Source organism: Euleptes europaea, chromosome 12, assembly GCF_029931775.1.
Source record: "Euleptes europaea isolate rEulEur1 chromosome 12, rEulEur1.hap1, whole genome shotgun sequence".
NCBI classification, from domain to species: Eukaryota; Metazoa; Chordata; class Lepidosauria; order Squamata; family Sphaerodactylidae; genus Euleptes; species Euleptes europaea.
In genome coordinates, this window is record NC_079323.1 from 24,819,073 (window position 1) to 24,842,224 (window position 23,152).

Sequence of the window (23,152 nt, forward strand, 5' to 3'; positions counted from 1 at the left end):
GGGTTTTCATGGCAAGAGACTAACAGAGGTGGTTTGCCAGTGCCTTCCTCTGCACAGCAACCCTGGTATTCCTTGGTGGTCTCCCATCCAAATACTAACCAGGGCTGACTCTGCTTAGTTTCTGAGATCTGACGAGATCAGGCTAGTCTGGGCAATCCAGGTCAGGGCAAAAAGAAGATAGCATAGAATAAACACATGATTAATTCCTTAAAATAAGATACGGCTGTGAGAAAGTGATGAAGAAAGCACAGGGCCAGTGGGGAAAGGTGATAAGACGGTTTCAAATTCCAGGAGTTCTGGGATCGTGGAACTGGAAAGGAAAATAAATGTCTTTCACTTTGACACAATACATTCACAGAAGAATAAACAACATCATCAATAGAACAAGATTCATAAATTGAAAGCTTGTTCTCTGTTGCCCCAGAAGGTCGGACCAGAACCAGTGGGTTGAAATTAAATCAAAAGAGTTTTCTGCTAAACACTAGGAAAAACTTCCTGGCGGTCAAGGCAGTTCCTCAGTGGAACAGGCTTCCTCGAGAGATGGTGGGCTCTCCTTTGGAGGTTTTTAAGCAGAGGCTAGATGGCCATCTGACAGCAATGCTGATTCTGTGAACCGAGTCAGACTGTGAGAGGGAGGGCAGGAAGGGATGAGTCAGTGCTTAGCTCTCATGGCCCTTTCTTACATGCCCAGGGTAATGCCAATGGGAACTTTGGAGTCAGGATTTTTTTTTTTACTCTAGGCTAGATTGGCCAGGGATCCTGGAGGTTTATTGCCTTCCTCTAGGCATAGAGCAGGGATCACTGGGGGACTGGAGGAAAGGTAGTTGTAAATTTCCTGCATTGTGCAGGCGGTTAGACTAGATGACCCTTGAGGTCCCTTCCAGTTCTATGTTTCTATGCTTTCCTGAATTAAAAAAAGTCTGAGACTATCACCGAAAATCAGCCAAACTCAGTACGGGGTAGAAAGACAAGGGAAAAATATTTCCTAAGCAAGGCATCATTTCCTTGAACCCTTTCTGGACATGTGGCTATACTACCTAACAAAGAAGGTTGGCTTCTATAATTTGCACCACACCCTCCAATGAAAGTTACCCCTCTTGACAAATGGTAATTATGACACAGAAAATTACTTACTATCTGCAAATGACTGACTCTTCCCCCCCTCCCCTTGTACTAGAATGACTTCTGCACATACATGCACCTGGAATATACTGGGCAAGATGGGTCATCTGTCCGATTGAAAGGAACCACTTTCTCACTTCCTGCCACAATACAGGAGATCCCACATGGAGAGCCTGTGCTTCGCATTTGCTCGTTGTCGAATAGCACCTTAATAACAGCCCGCGAAGATGGAACTATTTCTTTCTGGAGTCCACAGCTCAAACAAAAACGAAGCAAAATGGTGTTTGTATGTTTCACTTTTCCCATCGTGCTTATTTAAGTGCTATTTATCCGTTAATATTGCATCCTTTTTGTACAATGAAAACAGCTTACATTATGAATAGGGTTGCCAACCTCCAGATACTAGCTGGCGATCTCCTGCTATTACAACTGATCTCCAACCTACAGAGATTAGTTCACCTGGAGAAAATGGCTGCTTTAGCAATTGGATTCTATGGCATTGAAGTCCCTTCCCTCCCCAAACCTCGCCCTCCTCAGGCTCCGCCCCAAAAATCTTCCGCCGGTGGTGAAGAGGGACCTAGCAACCCTAATTATGAAAGCCTTCGCATGTCATGAGATTCCCCCTACCTGTTTAATGAATTTATTTATTTACTTCATGTATACCCTGCGTTTTCCCCCAATGAGGATGCAAAGCAGCTTACATCATGCTCCTTTCCTCCATTTTATCCTCACAACAGTCCTGTGAGGTGGGCTAGGCTGGCAGTGTGTGACTGGCCCAAGGTCACCCAGCAAGCTTCCAGGGAAGAGTGGGGATTTGAACATGGCTCTCCCAGATCCTAATCCGACACTCAAACCACAACATCACACTGCACTAAAATCAAACCCCAAACCCCTATTCCATACTTGCATAATTTTCATTTCAACCTTAGAATACAGATGCACGCAAAAACATTATAGTCCCCATTTATCTTAAAGAAATCCCCTTTTCTTTATTTCTATAGGTACGAGAGTCTCCTCCTCCAAGCATAAAGCTCTCCACCTCATTCAGCTCCCTGCTCACTTATCTTGTTCTCTCCACGTCCCTGTACCCAAGATATTTTTAGTCAGGTTTTCTTTTGAAAACATATTTGTAATTCAGGAATCACAGCCAATGCTTACCTTTTTTTAAAGGAGAAAACTCACAAAAGATCTAAGTGGTTGATGGATTTCGCTATCATGACACCATACAACAAATTAATCTTGGGAACTGGGTAAGTGTATATTCTACATAATCACTAAAACAAAAGCCCTTAACCCCTAGTAATATTCTTCAACTGGATCATTGGGGTTTGGCTCACTGGGAAAAGCTGCAAATTTTGGCTATTATAAAAATCCTGCTGAATATCCTATTTTAATTTTGTGACAGGGATCGTGAACTTCAGCTCTATGAAATCTCCAATTTTGAACCCTACCTTCAAATTAGTGGTTTGGAAGCTATACCATTGAATGTGGATTACTGGTAAATATGTCAGATTTATATCGTTTGCCAGTTATGGACCAACAGTCATTGGAGGTTTCCACATGAATGATTTGCGCTGTCCTGGCCCTCAAACTGCAAAGGGGTTTTTCAGAGCATCCAAGCAACACTGTCCTTCTTCTGTTCCCTTCTTTGCTCTGATGTTTCTGGAACCTGCTTCAATTTGATGTTTCTAGTGACACCGGAGTCAAATTGGGGTTTCCTGCAGTGTGGATGGGATGGAAAGATATGGGTTGCTCTTGAAATGAAACCTGGGAATCCAGACAAATACCCACAATCTGATACCCAGATTGTTATACGGTTATAATGATATTCACTGACTGATTTTAAAAGGACTGGAAAAGCCCTAGTGGTGTGGGGGACTGCTGCTCTTTGGGGACTGAGGTAAGGAAATTATGGGGAAACCTGCCATGTGGAAGCCCCGTTGCTGCTGCACAGTAAAGGCAGCCTCAGCAGCATTGGCAAAACACACACCTGTCTCCATGCAGAAAACACCTTAGTTACTGAAACACTGCAGTGACATGCTCATGTGAATGATTTATCCCAGATCCGATATCCCAGCCAGTCTCTCATAACCTCACATACAACCATTTCTAATGGAGGATCAATACTCTGCTGAATGGCTGCTAGTGAACAAGGAGATGCACAATAACAGGTCCTTAGAATTCCTGTGCTTATATCTGAGAAGCACTGGAAATCACAGTGGATTGTGATTATTTTTTTAAGGGAGAGAAATATTTTATTTAAACAAACACATAAATCAATGCACAGTGCAGTTCAGCATGAGAGAGAGAGACTGCAGGGAAGTGGCAAAGAGCCAAACTAGACCCGATCTCTGAGCATTTTGTTGTTGTTGTTTGTTTTATAATAAAAGGGATACAGAAAGGGGGAAGGAAAAGGACAAGAGTATGTTCAATTTGCCCAATATTTTCTCTTTTTCATTGTATAATGTGGGTAATTAACTGACTGCAAAATGTTGTTGAAAAGTAGGGTAATGTAATCTGCTCAATTTTCTTTTGAATTTTTGCTTTTTCAGTTGTATGTTGGATACAACGGATTATTATGACGATGTGCCGTGTTGACCAGGATTCTCAAGACTGCAATCTTGGGCACACCAGTAAATCACTTTGGAGAAACGACAAATCCTCCTTAAACATCAATATAATGTGGATTTACACATACACACAGAAAGTGGTTACGAATGAATAGTTTTATTTGCATACAGCCTTAAGCCATTACAAACATGTCACCAATACCACAAATACATAATAAAAGGAAAATACTAGTTTAATAAAATGCTAGATTGATAATAAATATGCATAATAAAACTAGGCTAAATTGATGCAACCTGAGTTCGATCCCGACAGAAGTTGGTTTCAGGTAGCTGGCTCAGGGTTGACTCAGCCTTCCATCCTTCCGAGGTCGGTAAAATGAGTACCCAACTTGCTGGGGGTAAAGGGAAGGTGACTGGGGAAGGCACTGGCAAACCACCCCGCAAACAAAGTCTGCCTAGAAAATGTCAGGATGTGACATCACCCCATGGGTCAGGAATGACCCGGTGCTTGCACAGGGGACCTTTACCTTTACCTTAAATTGATGCATACAGGGCAATAAGAGCTAAAAATTACGGCGGTGTCCCAATCGGTCAAGAAAGTGGTTATGAATAACACAGAGACTCTGGGTATAAGTAATACTTAATTTTTCTTCCTCTTTCTCTCTGCCCACACCACCAACTCAGCTATACAGATCCTGACGAATGTATGATTCTTTATGGTGATGATCAGGTATGTAAAATGTTTCAAAAATGTTCTCTAGGAGAGGTGAAGCGAAATGCAGGGGTATACAGGGAAGTGAAAATAAAGCTTTAGCTACAGAATACTGGCAATTGCTGGTATGGTATAGTGGTTAGAGTATTGGACTAGGATGTGGGTAGACCTGAGGCGATCCCCAATCTGCCACGGAAACTCACTGGGTGACCTTGAGCCAGTCATTTTCATAGAATCAAAGAACCATAGAGTTGGAAGGGGCCATACAGGCCCTCTAGTCCAACCCCCTCAAATAATAGAAACACCACCTATACCTTCAAGAAACAAATGCCCTCTCAGTGGCCATTGTGGGGCTTGCTAAGCAACCACAAATACTGCCAGCCTTCAAGTCTTGGTTTTAGTCAGTAAAAGGCAGGGAGAGGGGGCAAGGCCCTTTCCGGGACTGTTTTGTCCCTTGAGGAGAGAATAATCAAGACCAGGGCCAGCAGCAACCACTAGGCTACTTGCTTGTAAATGTGTTCTGCAGCTGCATAACTACGTGTTTTAAAAGCACATTTAAAATTTTTGTTATTGTTGCAGGGGTGTGTCAATATCTTGCTCTTGCGGTCTGTGGGTGAGCTCCTAAGGTAAGTACTTTCATTCTGCAAGTTTAAATTGAGAATAAAAGTAGCCATACTTTTCATTACTTCACATTGATTGATAACTGGCAAACAAGGATTGTCCTTGTGGACAATGGTGGATTGTCCATTTAGACAGCAATCCTAAATTCCTTTACATTGCTAATCTCAAACATATTTGTTTCACATTATGATCTTTGCTTCTTAATTTGCTTCTAGTTAGTTATTACCTTGCTTCTTTTATTCTGTCACAGTTGAATATTCGTTGGAACTCACACTTATTTTCCGCAAGTCTCCTGATGATTATAGTAGTATAGTATCAAAGGGAGAGGGAATTAATATTTCCCTGTGATCTATCAAAGGACTAGGGTTTCTGAAGGACAGTCTTCTCCCTTATGTTCCTGTCCAGGAATTAAGACTACAAGGAGAGGCCCTCCTGACTGTCCCACCAGTCAAAGAAGTTTGTTTGGTGGGCACATGAAAGAGGGCCTTTTTGGTGGCAGCCCCACAATTATGGAACAACGTTCCCAGGCAGATGTGTCTGGCCCCTTCATTTTCAATCTTCAGGAGGCAATTGAAGACAGGCTTTTTTGTAGGACTGCATTTGACTGATTTAGTTTTTATTTATTGGCAGTCCTAATTGGAGATTTTAAATGATGGTCTTTTATGTGTGTTTTTATAATAGTTGTTTTATTTATAGTGTAAGCCACCTTGAGTTGCGCAAGGAAGAAAGGTGGCTAATAAGCATTTTAAATAAAATAGTAAATAAAGCAGTTGGGTTTCTGCTCGGATATATATTATCTATGGAATGTACATAATTTCACCTGTTTTTTTTCTAGGACGTGGAATAAGCTACCAAAAATTGAACATCTTCCTAATATAAGCCTTGAGTATGCGGCTCTGTCTTCAAATGTCACTTATATTCGTTGGAAAGTTCATGGAGATTGGGTTGCTCAGGTAAAAATAATGCCCTACAAATCAGTATACTATAGAAGAGAATACAAGATTAAATTCAGCTGTCTATATAACTAGTCACTCATGAGTCTCCCAACATATTGTCTAGTTTGTACCTTAGTGTCATGTTTAATACTTTTTTGAAAGGTGCCCTGCAGTATCACTACAGATTTTCTCTTAGGCAGAAGCATTAATTCCTACATAGTTCTGCCGGATAAAGTTTTGCTTCAGTTCCTTTCTGGTGTTCTCAGCTCAGTGAAGAAGAGTGGATAGGATAGAACCCCATATTTTGCATCATCTATCAGTTGATGACTCTTATCCTGCCCTCCTTCCCAGGCTCTCGGTAGAGCATACATGATTCTCGGTAGAGCATACATGATTCTCTTTTATCTTTTCAGAAAGCTGAAGCAGAATAAAAATGGCTTTTTAATGCCTGTCTTTTCCAACCCACTTTTACTACTGCATGATCAAAGCTACCTCATCTTGACTTTTGGCACTTGAAAAGGCTGGAGGATAGGGGTTGCCAACCTCCAGGTGGCGGCTGAAGACCTCTTGCTATTACAACTGATCTCCAGCCGATAGACATCGGTTTCCCTGGAGAAAATGGCCGCTTTGGCAATTGGACTCTATGGCATTGAAGTCCCTCCTCTCTCCAAACCCTGCCTTCCTTAGGCTCTACCCAAAAATTCCCTGCTGGTGGCGAAGAGGGACCTGGCAACCATACTAGAGGAGGGGGAACAAGAGCACCCCATCCTGCAGTTCTCACAGCATTTTAAAATCCTTTTAAAAGGGTTTTAAAATCCTTTTAAAATGGCAGCAGTGTACCCAGGTCAGACCCATGGATGCCGTCACATCTAGTTTGGCCCTGACAGAATTACCAGTGTGCAGTTTTGTGTACCGAGGAGTCATTGGTTTGTTGTACAGAGAATTTATTCAGAAGCTGGGTTTTGGTTGTACTGTAAGTGCCCTGTACCACAGTTTGTAGTATTTTTTCCCTTATAGTCTTAACTGGATTGTTGGGGTTTCTCCATTTTCATAACACTGAGTAGTGCTGGCTCCAAAATCAAACAGAAAGGCCACAACATACCTCAACGGCATTGTTTATTTTCGTGTATATTCTTTTTCCTTCCCAATGTAGATTCTTTTAGAGGTTTTTTTTGTGTGTGTGTGTGTGTGATGGTACACAGGTAGGCAACAGGCGTTTTAGATGAAGGGGGAAAGGGAATTTATTCAACTATGGGCACAGCACAGTTCCCGCAGGGAAGCAAAAGAGCAGAGACAGTGAGCTGAAATTAGCAAGATGACAACTACTTTCACACTCCCGTTGAGCACAGCATGCTGGCTGAGGAAAATGGGTTGATCACAAGTGGTGAAATTACAGGCCGGGCCTGTAACTGTCAAGGGTTTGAAAGCATAAAAGCAGCTGGGAAACAGTTTCTTGAGGACAGCTGCTATCCTGGCTTGGGGAGAGGGGAGGGGAGAAATGGTTTGAAGACAGATTAAACAAACATGCCAACGCTCCTCCAGGGATGTCAGAACAAGAACTGCAACACTGTGCCCACGAAACCACATTGAGACAGATATTTATAAATGTTATTCATATGTCTAAGTACTTCCTCTCGCTTTGTGAATCAAATTTGTTACATAAAGGAGTAAAATCTCTTCAACAGAAGGGATTCTTTTGTTACCAATATTTTGTACCATTTGGACAATAAATGTTATTTTCTTCTATCTTTTTAGCTCAATTACTATGATTCTATTAAAGCAATCATTTCTGCCTCAAGCCATGAGCCTACAGCCTTGGTGATAGGTAATTATATTATTGCTTTCGCATCCTAGGAGGTGGTTTGTTTCTGTTTGTGTGTGCTCGGCTTATACACAGCCGTTTCTTCTCTTCCTACCTGCATTACAGTGGCGTAATTAAAGTGCTATATTCAATATATCAGAGGATAAGCCTCTTGTTCAAAGCAGCCTTTATAAATTGGTACAGTTTTAAAGCTGCAGTTTTTAAAGCACTCCTTCCAATTAAAAGACTTTTCCTGCTACACATTAATTGTGCTCAAGAGCTGCGTACTTTGCTCAATGAAGCCGTGGGTAGCCTGCTTGCAGGGAGAAAGGAGAAGATACTGCTGTTTGCTATCTAGGTGACACTGCAATATAAATAAGTAGTGCCTATTAATGAACTGAGTTACTACAAAGTTTCTGCTCAGCCCCAGAAAGTGTCAACATGGCATTTTCAAGCAGTTGAGGAAGCAACCTCACAGCTTTGGATCAGGGCCAAGAGGCAATATACATTTCCCCCCATGAGGCTGTTGCATCTGCTGATGGAACAGACCCCAGAATCCATGCTTGCCCCATATTGATATCCTGGTAGTCTTCACAGGGGGCTAAAGAAATTGCAAGGTTGGTAAATAAAGATTTACAGCAGAAAGATACTCAAAACTGCACACCATCCGCAGGGTAGTGAGGCAGTAAACATTGGCATTGTTCTGCTCAGCAGATGTGCAGAACAAATTGTTTGGAAGCTGAGGCCTTTACCTGTTTTAGAAATAAACAGTGTGTCCCTTATGAAGGCATAGATTCAAGTCCGTAGCACCTTAGAGACCAACAAGATTTGGGGGGTACGAGCTTTTGAGAATCAAAGCTCCTTCCATCATCAGATACAAGTAGGAATAGAGATCCCTGAGTCCTTATACCCCAGTCAGCAGGAGGAAGGGGTATAGCAAAGAAGAGAGTTAGGAGGCAAAGGTACAATGTCAAATGTAATCATCTTGATTAGAGCAGGCAGTATCTCTGCCCTTTGGTGGTTTTTAGACCAAACCCTGTATGGAATTTTCGCACAATTGACTCCTAATGTCAGCAGAGTGCAAAATCATATATCTTTCTATAAGCATGTTCTTAATGCATGCTTACATCTTATAGTCTAATAGTGGTGCAGCCCCAATTGCCAAAGTGGCCATTTTCTCCAGGTGAACTGATTTCTATCAGCTGGAGATCTCCAGCTACTACCTGGAGGTTGGCCACCCTACCACTGAGGAATATGTTTCTGCTTTCTTTTATGTTACTTAGAATGCAGAGAATGGTACAAAGTCAGTTACTGAAATAGTTTATTTCCTGTTTTCATATTTCTGTAATCAAAACATTTTTGGTAGCTCCTAGTTCAGGTGTTTATTCTGTGTGAATGTGCTGCAGTGAACTTGAGGCTGAGTAGCATATTCAGAATTTGTGTCCTTCTGCAGGCTGTGTTGTTGGAGCTACCAATGTAGAACAACAGATGAAAGAAATAAGAGAACACCGGAAGGATTCTAAGGCACGGAAAGGGCAGGCAAGCCTAGGAGCTCCCTCTAGTCGAGCCGAGGGGGATCAGATCGTTTTTCGAGTTCGCAAAGGGGTAAAAGCGTTTGCTCTCAGTAAAAAGAACAACCTTGTAGTAACAGGAGGGATGGATCGAATCATTCGAATGTGGAATCCTTATATGCCTGGGTAGGATATTATTGCATTACTGCAGCAATTTTTTTGCAGGCTTTGTTATAATCGGGAGGGCTTGTGCCCATTTCACTCTATTTAAAAATGTATAAGATAACATATTTATTTAGGATAGGTAGAATTCTCTTATTTTCTTTTACAGTAATTTATAGATGGATTTATAAATGAAAGTCAAATCTGTGGCCACTTCAAGAAAAGAATCCTAGAGTATAATAACGATTTAGAGCTGAGATTTTACTGGTGGTGATCAAAGATACAAAGGAGAGTAAGTTATGATAGATGATGTAAGATTAGTATGTAATCGTCTGTATTGTGGTTGTAGGGTGTTTGTACGGTGCTTATTTTCTCCAGGTGAACAGATCTCTATTGGTTGGAGATCAGTTGTAATAGCAGGAGATCTTCAGCTAGTACCTGGAGGTTGGCAACCCTAAGAGGGTCAGGCGCACAGTGATAACCAAGGAGTAAGGACTTATTGATACTAACTTGCTCAGTAAAGGCCTACTTGAGAACATAGGAAGAGGACACGGGGGCATGGTTGAAAGGAAGAAGCTGGACGATCCACGGGGGAGTTTGAAGGAGGAGCTAGTTTGCTTTCACAGGCAAGAGTCTTGGAAAAGGGGCAGCTGGATGGCTTCACAATGTCAAAAACAAAGTCATTTCATCCTGGCCAAGGGGAAGAGAGAACCACAGGCTGCTCCACTAGGGGCCACAGACCACCAGTGGTCCTGCCCCCCTGAAGAAGAAGAGCAGGTTCCTGCCGCCACCCATACCTGCCTCATATAGGGCTTGGGCAGCAGGTTTATAGCAGCCCCTGTAGCTTCTACCCACCCCACATGGGGGGAGGGCCACCCCCTTGCTTGGCCATGGCATGGCCTGGGGGGTGTCTGTGGCACAGTGGCAGTGATTCTGGGGTCCCACACTAGACTTGCTCCAACTTAAATATTTTTTAAAAAAAACTAAAAACATTTTGAACTATCCAGGTCGAGTCTTTTGTTGCTGCTATATTTCCTTATTGTTTCCTTGTTTTGTTGACATTGGTATTTTCATTTACTGTGTTTGTATTCCACTTTGAGAAGTTAAAAAGCAGCTTAGAAATCTTGTTAAAACAAATAAAAAAGTATTCTGATCATATTGCAGAAGGCCAACAGGCATGCTCAGAAGCCATATGGCCCCGGTTATCTATGTCTACATATCTGAAGAAGACAGTAAAATATTTTCCATGTCAACAGACAACACTGTTAAGGTCCGTCTACATTTTGTTTGTGTTGAGTTATCCTTACCATATCTTCAATGGTTTCTTTTCAGTATGGCTTAATTTTACCCCCCATGCAGATATGGGATATTGAAGACCAAAGTTGTCTATTCACAGCCTGTTCAAAAAACAATGGAATTAAAGGAGAAATCAGTGCTTGCCACTACATCTCAAGTACTAGATCACTTTGTGTTGCCACGGATGTTTTGGCTGTTCTCCATCTAAGATTAAGGTAAAACCAGAATGGAAGGTTTTGTACATTTAAGATGTACATTTTTGGAAAACCTAGAAAGAATGCAGAAGTATATAGTGAACATTTTCAAACATGAGTGTCAAAATAATGCAATCGAATGCCAGAAACATTGAGAGGTATTACTATTTCTGCTGTAAAAGAGGTTAATATAGAACTGAACAAGAATTTTGTAAATATTCAAAATATTGCAATGTTCTTACTTGGCCTTGAAAGTCAAACATTTTTTTAAAAATTACTTTCCCAATTAATCTTTAAGGGATTCCTTTCCCCCCTTTCAAGTATTAACTCTAAATTTTAAGCCAGATTCAATATTTGTACACTTTATCATGGCTATAACAAGGGTGCCCAGCTCATGGGAGATGCACAGTTATTCTCATCTAGTTCCCACTGAATGTGAGGGATGTTCCTGAGGGGAATGCATATCCTCATCTTGAGTCCCTAATTATGCCTTTTAAAGACAGTAAGCCAAACGTCGGGGCAACTGCTACCTGAACCAGCACTGACACACCCCATATTAAAAAAAAATTGTTCTGATCATATAAAATAACTAACAATAAGTAGAAAAGAGAAAATGGCAGCACTAAGCAAAGCAGTGTTAAAACTGTAAATTACAGCGCTATCAGCTCTTTACAGAATTCGAGTAGGGAGTAATCCAAGGTACACCGTAAAGGATAATCAGAGTAAAACAATAATAATTTAACCAGAATCAATGTGAAGCAGCCAAGCCAGGGGCCTCAGCATAGACACGGTACCAGGCAGAGTTCAAGGAGGATAGACTTCCACAGCTTCTGTGCTACTACTGAAAAAGTGACATGTGCACATGTGGGTTCAAAACAGGTGTGACACGGGTAGGAAGCTTGCTAATGGATCTTCCAAGGTTCTTTTCAGGCTTGGATCCAGCAGCTTGCAGTGCCTATTCAGATGCAGAGAAAGAAGAGGCGGTTTAACCCTCTCACCCCGGGGTAGTGTTAACAAATCAGTACCAGGATTCCCTTCTGTTATAATTGGTTAAAGAAAAGAGGCGGGAACTCCTGATCTCTGTCAAATCTAGTTTGGTAGCTGAATAACCAGCAATGTTTTTCCCACTTCTCTTGGTTTGATTCCCCCCATGGCAGCTCACCTGTAGATCCCAACTTGGTGATTTCCCACAAGGAACCGGTTCTGTGCTGCAAATACAACAAAGTGTTCAGGCACGTGGTGAGCTGCTCGGAAGGCTCCGTAAGTGAAGCTGTATATTAAAAGAGTTTTCGCCGTATGTTTCCTAGCTTGGAATGATCCGTGCATCTGCAATGGAAGCTGGGGTGTGGCTCAGTGGCAGAGCCAAAACTTTCTATGGAGGAGGCCCGAGGTTCAATCCCTGGCATCTCTAGTTGAGCACACATGAACACACATGAAGCTGCCTTATACTGACTCAAGGTCAGTATTGTCTATTCAGACTGGCGGCAACCCTCCAGGGTCTCAGGTTAAGGTCTTTCACATTACCTTCTGCCTGGTCCTTTTAACTGGAGATGCTGAGGATAGAACCTGGGACCTTCGGCATGCAAAGCAGAGGCTCTGCCACTGAGCCACAGCCTCTCCTTAAAAAACGCTGGGATAGAGTTATGATGCCCTCAAGGCCTGGCTCCACCTCCACCCAGATGACACATGAAGCTGCCTTATACTGAATCAGACCTTTTGTCTGTTCAGACTGGCAGCGGCTCTCCAGGGTCTCAGGCAGGGAGGGGTCTTTCACATCACCAATTACCTGGTCCTTTTAACAGGAGATACTTCTGCATGCAAAGAAGAGGCTCTTCCGTTGAGCCACAGCCCCTTCCCCTTCACAGATCCTTATAGGATCTTAATAACAGACCTTGTCAGCTGAGACCCTGGAGAGCCCACTGGTAGTCAATGTATATAGCAGTGAACTAGATGGCTCAGTATCCATTGCTTTTGCTAAAACAGAATGATAGCATGTTTTTGATAATGCGATGTACAATGATTTTCTGAAAAGAGAAAATCCAACCAAAGGTAAGTACTTGCAAATCTTAGTGGTTTCGATGGGAGATATTAGTATGTGTTTTTAACACTAGCGAAATCCATGGGACTTGCAAGCCCTTATCTTTGGATGGAACAGCTCAGGAGGTTGCTTCTACAAGGGAGAGTATTGTAGTCTATTGCAATGTTTATTGTATATATCACCTCCCTTTCTATTACAATGTCTTCTACCTTTTTAATCCCCTTTCTTCATTATTGTATATCATGTCTCAAACAGTTTTTGTTGCCTAAGAGAGTTTTTTTTTTTTAATTATTGCATTGTTTTCCGGTTCTGCAGTCCTACTGCATTGTTTATTAGAGGTCTTTGCTGCCTAATAGCAATGTTTTTCATATTTTGTAATCCCCCTTGAGTCTCTGTGAGAAAGGTAGGTTAAAAATAAAGTTGATAATAATAGTAACAATAATAATAATTATTTCTTAACCCATAGCTCACAGTTGTATCCATATAATTAAAATGATTAAAAAAAAAACAGGCATCTTGTGGCACCTTGAAGACTAACATGTTTTTATTCCAGTACAAGCCCATTTTGTTAGATGCAGACACATTTCCTGAAGTGAACTCTATTCCACAGAACTCCAGTCCGCCAAATGTGCTAATATTTAAGGCACCACAAGACTTCTGATTATTTTTGCTGGAACAGACTATCATGACTACCCCTCTGGAAATATTACTTTTTAAAGAGTTGCAGCACCATTTTGTTAAATAAGTAAAATAAACTTCTGACCTCAAGAATGTTCTGCAATAGCCTGGAGAGATAAGTAATATCTCCACCTGTCAAAATATGACAGAGAGGTTAAATGGGAAACTCAAAAGCATCGCCTGAAAGCAACAGATACAGCTCTTCACTGAAATTAAGCAATTCCAAGTCTGGTCAGTGCCTAGATTGGAGAATGTTTATGAAGGACCCTATATATATCCCTTTAAGCTCTCTGGAAGAAAGTTGGAGTATACATTTAGTAACAGTGGGATGGGATTTAAAAGCAGGTTTGGGGGATTCAAATGTTGATAGCAATAGTGTATTTTTTTTTCTTCTGCACGCAGCCTAAGATACAATTTGGACAGAAATTATGTTTTACATGTGCGACTTCCTGCTTGAGTAGTAAATCCATGTGTCCATGCACAGTTGTTATTCCATGGCCTCATTTGTGGATCAGTTTCTTGCATTAATACTTGCTCATCCATGTACGGAACAGTGTAATCCATTTGGTCTCTTTCAGATGTGGCCCTTTTGATCTTGGCTATGATGTTCATTCAGATGCATTTCTGTTTTGTTTTTTAAGGTGGTCAAAGTATGGGACTTTGAAAGTGGAAAGCTCCTGTTTGAATTTGGCAATGCTCATGGTGGATCTGCAATAACCTGCCTCACTTTTGACCCTAGTGGAAGAAGGTATGTTTCTATATATTTATTCACAAAGGCAAAGGTCCTCCAAATTAGTTTGGACTAATTAAAATCAAGCATTAAAAAACATAGGATCCTAACTAAAGTTATCAAAAGATGTCCTAAACTAGGTCATAAGGTAATCAGTAACATAAACACACAGCTATAAAATTAAATTAATATTGGGGCATCTACTAAAAAGGCCCTGCTTCTAGTTGATGCCAGTCTTGTATCCACTTGAGATAGTATTCTGAGCAAGGTGAAAACGTTTGTTTGAGAGTAGGTTCTCCTGGATATAATTTGGATCCAGACTGTTCAGGGGGTTAATTCCCTGAGATATGCACATTTAAAGGTTCTGTATTCATTTTATATATTTTTCCATGCTGACGGAATAATTTTTATCACATTTTAGACTTATAACAGGAGGAAGAGATGGCTCTTTGAAAATATGGAATTACAACAATGGACAATGTTTGCACACTTTGAAAAAAGGTAAGCATCATGCTGACAGTTAGAAAATACCAACGTGCTATATAACGCTTATGTTTTAAGTCGTGTTTCTTTTTCTGTGCAGAAGGCACATGTGAAGAAGTCTGTGATTGCACCTGTGTGGAGGTGAATCGAAACAAGTAAGCAATCTGCTGGATAATCAGATCTACTGCCACAGGAAGTGATAGGGCCAAATTTTTCTCCAGAGGTGCAGTCCAAGGGGATGTGTTTGGTCACTTAAAGGGACCCCCGCATGAGTGCTCATGCTCCAGAGAAATGTTAGCACCAACTCACAGCAAAAGCTCTCAGAATTCCAAAGGTGCCCAGGCTCAAAAAAAGGTTGTGGACCCCTGAGCTAAACATGTTCAGATAGGGGGCCAATGGATGCAAGTGGGCATGCTTCTGCTTCCCCCAAAACTACTGGAATTTGGACAGCTACAAGAACAGTTCTCCATTCATACAAGCAGATTTCACTTTGCCAATGTGAGTTGCCACTCTGTGTCTGCTAGAAAACTAAACCAATCTAGATCAATATCGTTTATCTACTGATTGTTCTTCCAGGTATATCGTAGGTGTTGGATGGGACAGAAAAATAAACATGTTTTATGTAAGTAAAACACATCTTAATGTGATATCTGTACATTTAATTATTGGTATATTAAGCATATAAGATGCCAACAGTGCCATCTGTAAATCCCATCTAACTTAATGAGATGCTTAAATATATAGAGTTGGTGATCACATGAACACATGAAGCTGCCTTATACTGAATCAGACCCTTGGTCCATCAAAGTCAGTATTGTCTACTCAGACTGGCAGTGGCTCTCCAGGGTCTCAGGCAGAGGTCTTTCATATCACCTACTTGCCTGGTCCCTTTAACTGGAGATGCCGGGGATTGAACCTGGGACCTTCTGCATGCCAAGCAGATGCTCTACCACTGAGCCACAGTCAGCTCTTCATTGGTCCTGCGGGGGAAAATAAGGATTCCTAACAGAACTCTCAGCGCTCCTACTGAACTAGAATTCCAAGGATTCTTTGAGTGACAGCATGACCTTCTGTTTGGATGCTTGTTTCAGGATTCCACAGAGAACTTCCATCACCTTCAGAAACCTCAAGCCCATTGGCAGGATGATATAGTAAGATTCCACAACCACCAGCTGCTGCTAAAAAAGTTTGCTTTGGGTACTTTAAACTTGTGAATAGATGCTAGGCACAAGGTGCAGTCTTTGATAAGTAGGGTTGCACAGAGGGGATTATGTGCCACTAAGGAAAATTTTGATGCTCTCTTGCCACGGACCAAAAAACCCCCCGATTTAAATGTTTTTTTCATGGCCACGATTTATCCCCGTCAATCTCAATGTAGTTTTGGTTTTTCATGGGAATAAAGCACGCTGTATTTGACAACGGTTTGGTCTGTCCCTGTTGCAGTAGGCCTCCCCTTCCAACAAGCTCATTGTTTATGCCTGCCCCCAACTCCACCCCAACTCCGCCCAGCAGATTACCTCGTGCGGTTCACCAGCCCCAGCGCAAAAAACAAGCACCAGTCCCTCTGGTCTCCTCCATTTTTCTTCCACCCTCGCTCTGTTCTGCTTTTGGAACAGTCAGATTCCAAATTGGGGGGGGGGCAAGGCAGCGCTTTCCTCAAAGCTTCCCTCTATTTTCTATAGGTGTGGAACCATTGCCCTTTAATGACAGACAGGATTGGGGGGGCAGTGCATCGTGAGAGAGAGGAGGGCTCCTGGCTTGCACGCCGGCCCCGATCCAGCCAGTGTGCATTGCAGGGGGGAAGAGGAAAGAAGGCCCCTGGCTTGCGCGCCGGCCCTGATCCGGCCCCAGTGCATCGAGAGAGAGGAGGGAGCCCCAGAGCAGACTGGCCGCCCCTCTTCAGAAGAGTGATGGGAGGGAGTTTTGCCTTGGGTTTTCCGCTCTTAGGATGCACATTTTTCCCATCCGAATTCTTAAAAATCCCCCTCCCCACTGGGGTAGAGGGGCCAACAGCCCCTTCCCTTGAATATCCCCCCCCATGGGTCCAGCTGCCCTAGACCGAGCTGCAACCCCCCCCCAACGCGTGAGGCACACATGGCGTGGCCCCGCCAGTCTCCCCCTGGAGCCGTCCGTCCAACGTCCCCCTGGGCTTGGAGGTGCCTGCCCGTCCGCCAGCCTCTGGGACGGAGGGAGAGAAGTGCCAGGACTCTAGGCAGGCAGGCAGGCAGCAAAAGGGGCAGTATTCTTGTCCGAGCGTGAAACTCCCCCAGCCAATCGCCGTTCTTGGGGGAGGAGAAATTAGCCGGCATGGCCAGGGACAATTGTTCCAAACCAAGGAACAAAGGCAGTTTTTTCATGGAGCTCCGAGCCAAAAACTGCACAGCAACAGGAAAGAACAGCGCAAAAGTGGTTTGACTTGCCCCGATTATAACGCGGCTTTTATTGCTCAATCCGAAAAAAATCGGAGCAGCCATGAATAACCAAAAATTTGAAGGAAATGATATCTTTAGTTTGTGCAAATTAAAAAAATAAAACTTTCCCATTATTTATTTGTTTGTTTGTTTAGATCCCCGCCCTCAATCCCCGGCCGAAGCCAAGCTCAGGGCGGCTAATAACATGTCAGATACAACATATTATAAATACAATAAAATCACAATAAAACAATCCAGATATCCCCATAAAATCAGAGATAAAACAACAAGTGGCACACCTTTATAGGCACAGGGTCCACTATAGGGCTAGGGTTGCCAACTGCCAGGTAGTAGCAGGAGATCTCCTACTAATTCAACTGATCTCCAGCCGATAGAGATCAGATCACCAGGAGAAAAATGGCCACTTTGGCAATTGAACTCTATGGCATTGAAGTCCCTCCCCTCCCCAAACCCCGCCCTCTTCAGGCCCCGCCCCCAAAATCTCCCACCGGTTGAGAAGAGGGACCTAGCAACCCTATTTAGGGCTGAGGCAGTCAGGGCCCCCATATCAGGTGGTACAAAAAACACAGACAAGGGTGGGGCAAGGTAGGGAGGCCCGCATTGATGAAAAACTGTAGCTGCCCTCAACTAGGGTGTAGGGCTTGCGGCCTCTGGGAGAACCGCCCTTCTCTCTTCTGTAAGCTGTAAGGGTCTGGCCAAGGGAGCCTCCTCGGCCTCAGACCATTCTGAGAGAGAGTCCGAGTCGCCCTCTCCCTCAGAAGACGCCAGGGCCACACTGCTGTCTGTTGTCAGCTATAGGACCTCTGACTACGCTCCTCCTTGGCCTCAGCTCCCTTGGCCATTTTATAGGCCTAACCCCCGCCCCCGTCCCTGTGGCTCCACCCCCCGAGCCCTCATAAGGGCCGAATCAGATTCCCCCGCTCCCGTTGTCCCCCGCAAGACACAGGCGCGGCCGCTCCCAGGGCAGGCCTGTCCGCCTCCCAGCTGGCTGGCGGCGCAACAGCTGAGCGTCGGAGTCACGCCGCCCCGTTTCTGCACCCCGCCGCCACGCTGCCAGCTCCCCACCGCTGCGCTGACGCTCTGCCAGCTCTCCGACGCTCCCCGGCGGGGTGTTGTCGTCCCGTTCCTCTCCTCCTTCTGCTGGTGTCGCTGCACCCTGCCCAGGTGTGTTCCTTGCGTCCACCGCGCCGCTCGTGTTCCCTGCGAGCCTGGGAAGTCCCAGACAGCCGGGGCTGGGGGCTGTCTTGGGACATAGGGTTACCAAACTCCAGGTACTAGCTGGAGATCTCCTGCTAGTACAACTGATCTCCAGCCGATAGAGATCAGTTCATCTGGAGAAAATGGCTGCTTTGGCAATCGGACTCTGTGGTATTGAAGTCCCTCCCCTCCCCAAACCCTGCACTTCTCAGGCTCCACCCCAAAAAAACCCCACCAGTGGCAGAGAGGGACCTGGCAACCTTACCCTCAACTATAGGCCAGGTGGAATGACTCCAATTTGCAGGCCCTGCAAAACTGTTTAAGGTCCCACAGGGCCCTGATCTCATTATCTCTTGCATCAACTGCACAAACAAAACCCTAAACCAATGATGCTAAATTTGTCCATCTCATGGCTGTCGTGTTAGTTTGTTTTTTTAAGATCTGTACCCTGATATATAGTCAAGATCCTCAAAGGGGCTTGGAAACTGAATAAAAACATCACAATGGTGCTGTAATAAAAAACAAAATGGAGACGATGGGTTGGATGCAAAGGTGCCATTACACTAGCAGAATGGCACTTCTGTTGTCAGGGGAGGAAGGGACTTTTTTTTAAAATCACTTCCCCCTCCCGCTGCAGGCCACTACTTTGCCTTCTCATACTCTTCTTGAGGGTCCCTTGACCCCCACCCCCAGGAGCAAAATTGGGGAGAGGGCTCAGCGAGCCGCAGAAGGAGGGTGGAGTCAGGGAATTCTTGCTCTACCAGCTTTACTTTGCTGGTGATGCTTTGGATCCAACAGCGTGATTTACCAGGGGAAGGAACCAGAAAACAGACTGTTGCATGTAAAGAGGGGGTAGTTGGACAATACTAAAGACCTCAAACTATGGCAGTTGCAATCTTGAGTTATGTTAATTTGCTGGACCTGAAATGCCTGTGCAGAAGGAACGACCTTCAACAAAACACACTTGGAAGAGTGTCTTTTTCTAACCTTCCTTTTTTTACTCAGAGCCGTGGACATAAGGAAGATATTCTCTGCATTGCTCAGTGTCCACCTTCTCTCCTTGCCACGTCAAGTTACGATGGCGAAATTATTGTCTGGAATATGATCTCGGGCCACATATGCCATAAATTCCATGCTCCTATTCTCACTTCCTCTGTTTATACCAAAAGTAAGCATCACACAGATTCAAGCAACAATTCCGTATTCCCCCCGCCCCAGGATTAATAATATCTGTATGAATCATTGCAAATGGGATTTTTTTTAATGGAAAACTTTTGTGAATTTGTAGCTCATACCCTACCAGAAAATATTTTTGTTAGTCTTTAAGGTGCTACTGGACTCTTGCCCTTTTCTACTATTGAAATTTAAAGTCTATTCCAAGTTGTTTTGTGGTCTAAAGAGGCCAGGTGTAGTTGAGACATACTAGTTGCCACCATGAATGATACAGCCAGACCAATATAATTGGTTGTTTTTCTTATTACTTCCTATGCGTAATGGATCTTCCAATTTTCAGATGGGTGGTTACTGCAGGAGGTGGTTATTTACTAAAGCTTGAACTTTCAAATCCAGGCGTCCTAATTTGGCACATAAAACCCCTTCAGATAATATCATGTCCCTCCTTTAGAGTATCAATAATTACATCAGCTGTTTCAAAGAGCTTGTTTTGGCTGCTACTTTGTAAAAACAAACTGTGTCTTACAGTCCATTCTTGCTAACAAAGATTTTTTCAAACAGCAAATAGATGGACGTTAGTCTTGAACTTTGGGAGGGTGAAACAGTTTTTTGGTAACAGTCTGCAAGTTCTCTTTAAATAGGAACAAAAAATCATTTTTAGATCTTTGATATGGGACTTGTATGACCCTCCCAGTACACACAGTTGCCATTTTATATGAATGGGGCAACTCACATATTTTCCATGTGCATATTGCTTTGGGGTACACACAAATGGAACACTGGGGAGGGGCCGTGGCTCAGCGGTAGAGCATCTGCTTGGTATGCAGAAGGTCCCAAGTTCAATCCCCGGCATCTCCAGTTAAGGGGACTAGGCAAGTAGGTGATGTGAAAGAATTCTGCCTTGAGACCCTGGAGAGCCGCTGCCCGTCTGAGTAGACAATACTGACTTTGATGGACTAAGGGTCTGATTCAGCATAAGGCGGCTTCATGTGGATTCCAGCTGGAATGTGTCTGCACTTGCCAAAGCTGCATATGCATGGAAAATATGCGCACTGCCCTATTCATACAAAATGACAATTGTGCCTATTGGCGGGATTGTCTGTAGCATGCCTTCTGTTACACAAGGTTGGAGTGCCAAAAATGAACATCGGAAATATCTTAGGTTAATCCCATTTCACCCAAACTTGTTCCCGCCCCCCGTTTTGTTTCAGATCAGTGTGTACTAGTTGTTTAACTATTGGCTTTTAATGTAGGGGCAAGGCAGAATTTTAAGGTTTAATTGAAGCGTCCTTTAAATGAGTGAAACTTCTCTTTTTAGCCTCCCAGGCTGTACATGCAAGTGTTACTAAAGTACTCTTTCTAAAGACCCGTGCTGTGAAATTTGAATCAGCAACATCCTCTCTTATTTCCAATGGACCACAAGGTAAGATTAATGCAATGTAGTTGTGTTGCCACACCTCTAGAGATTTACTGAATTGTATATTTTTAAAAATATTATTGTACTGATTGATAGGGGTATATGTTTGGAAATGAACAAATTGAAATCTCAGCTGAATCACATCTTTTCTTTAGGATAATACAGTGGATCAAATGGCAAAAAATAACATTTCTCCTGAGGCAAGGGAAGAGAAGCTGGAGAAGCAGCAGGATGAGGGATTCCATAGATTATCTGACAGGGGCATATTCCAACCAGAAGAGTTAGCATGTATTCCCATAGGTGTTTCTCTGCACAACATTTCTACTTTCTCCCTGTCATTGTACTGAGGTCTTTCTTTATTCTATCATATAAAAACAGAAACGGCTGTTGTTTGCTTGCTCTTTTGTTCTGTTCTTTAATGCTGTGCCTGAACAGGTACTTTCTACTGTCTGCCTGGAATTTGGCAGAATAATTCCTTTGGTGAGGGATACAACTGCTGAGAATTTTGTCTCGAATGGTTGCGAGAAGTAATGTGATTGAGTAGCTAAACAAAGCCACTGTAGTGTAGTGAATAGAGTGTCCGACTAAGATCTGGGAGACAGGTTTGAATCCCCACTCTCCATTGGAAGTTTGCTGGGTGGCCTTCCTTGGACTGGTCACACTCTCGCAGCTTAACCTGCCTCAGGGGGTTGTTGTGAGGATAAAATGGAGTAGAGGAAATGGTCCCCATTGGGGAGAAAGGTGGAGTATATAAAAGAATAAATTATATAAAAGTAAACTTTTGTTGCAATGAAATATTTCTAACCACCTCACTGGATTTTTTTCTGCTAGGCTATATACACTTTTGGAGTTTGTTCTCTGAAGATCCACTTGCAGCAAGTTTCACACCTGTAAGTCTGGCAGATAAAGAAAATTGCTATAATGGTACAAAACTGGGTCCATACAGTTCTTAGAAATGTTAGGGGCGGTGCAGTCATTCTGTGATTAACTGCAATGGATTTATATCATTTTTTAAATTTGGAGTACAGATTCACACATATTATCCCTCATAGATTGCAACCAATTGCCACAATCCTACGTATGGCATGAAAATTATGTGTTTTGTTTTGGGTTTTTTTGCTTTCATGTCTTGACTGACTTATGGTGACCCTGTAAGTTTTTCAAGGCAAGAGACATTTGGAGGTAGTTTGCCATTGCCTGCCTCTGCATCACAACCCTGGTATTCTTTGGAGGTCTCCCATCCAAATACTTGCCAGGGCTGACCCTGCTTAGCTTCTGAGATCTGACGAGATCAGGTTAGCCTGGGGCTATCTAGATCGGGCCATGAATATTATGGCTGTAATGTATAAGTTCTATGGAAATTGGTGGGACGTACACATGTATAAACTGATGGAATTATTACAGAAAGCGTGCTCTGTTGCCTTATAGGGTAAATAAAGGATAACCATATAATGACCGGTGGGGCTTGGTGTAACTCGCAAAACACTTTTGTGTGTATGCCCGCTGGTCCTATGAATTTTAATCAAGTTGTAAAAACTCTTTTAAGGAAGGACAGAAACAAAGGCTTGAATCTTGCCAAAAATTGGCATTGATGGAAGGATTTCTGTCTACAGAGTGTGTCTGTTCTACCTCCCTGCTCCCTCTGCAGCCCCAAATGCCTCCCAAAATGCTGCCCCTGGGCATATGGGACTCCCAAGGACAGTATGAGATGGATGTTAGGGGTCTGCCACAAGAGGGGGGAAATCAGAGAAAATCCCCCTGCTTCCTGCAGCAGTAATGATGGGTGGGATCCAACTGTTTGAGTCCATATTTCATATCATTAGCATTCTGGAAAGGCAAAGGGCCACCATGAATCTACAGTCAAGGGTGTCTTTCAGAAGCATTATTTCTCCAACCCTGCATCCAATGGACACATATCACCCAAATGTACGTGTTCTATATCTTACAGAAGAAAAAGAGTTGCTTTGTATACCCTGCTTTTCTCTACCTTTAAGGAGTCTCAAAGTGGCTTACAATCACCTTCCCTTCCTCCCCCAACAGACACCTTGTGAGGTAGGTGGGGCTGAGACAGTTCTTAGAG

General features: G+C 43.2%; 1 protein-coding gene across 1 annotated transcript in view; it reads left to right on the forward strand.

Moving 5' to 3' along the window:
* The window catches only part of LOC130485453 (WD repeat-containing protein on Y chromosome-like), a 38,263-nt gene that overhangs the window by 7,428 nt on the left and 7,683 nt on the right, over nt 1-23,152 (forward strand). The window contains exons 5-23 of the mRNA XM_056858654.1: nt 1,178-1,408; nt 2,293-2,372; nt 2,528-2,620; nt 4,377-4,422; nt 4,984-5,030; nt 5,861-5,978; nt 7,716-7,785; nt 9,215-9,458; nt 10,599-10,704; nt 10,794-10,945; nt 12,082-12,184; nt 14,282-14,388; nt 14,792-14,871; nt 14,954-15,008; nt 15,430-15,475; nt 15,945-16,004; nt 19,488-19,650; nt 20,974-21,078; nt 21,904-21,962. Of these exons, the coding sequence (XP_056714632.1) occupies nt 1,178-1,408; nt 2,293-2,372; nt 2,528-2,620; nt 4,377-4,422; nt 4,984-5,030; nt 5,861-5,978; nt 7,716-7,785; nt 9,215-9,458; nt 10,599-10,704; nt 10,794-10,945; nt 12,082-12,184; nt 14,282-14,388; nt 14,792-14,871; nt 14,954-15,008; nt 15,430-15,475; nt 15,945-16,004; nt 19,488-19,650; nt 20,974-21,078; nt 21,904-21,962 (1,965 nt within the window). The remainder of the gene's footprint in view (nt 1-1,177; nt 1,409-2,292; nt 2,373-2,527; nt 2,621-4,376; nt 4,423-4,983; nt 5,031-5,860; nt 5,979-7,715; nt 7,786-9,214; nt 9,459-10,598; nt 10,705-10,793; nt 10,946-12,081; nt 12,185-14,281; nt 14,389-14,791; nt 14,872-14,953; nt 15,009-15,429; nt 15,476-15,944; nt 16,005-19,487; nt 19,651-20,973; nt 21,079-21,903; nt 21,963-23,152) is intronic.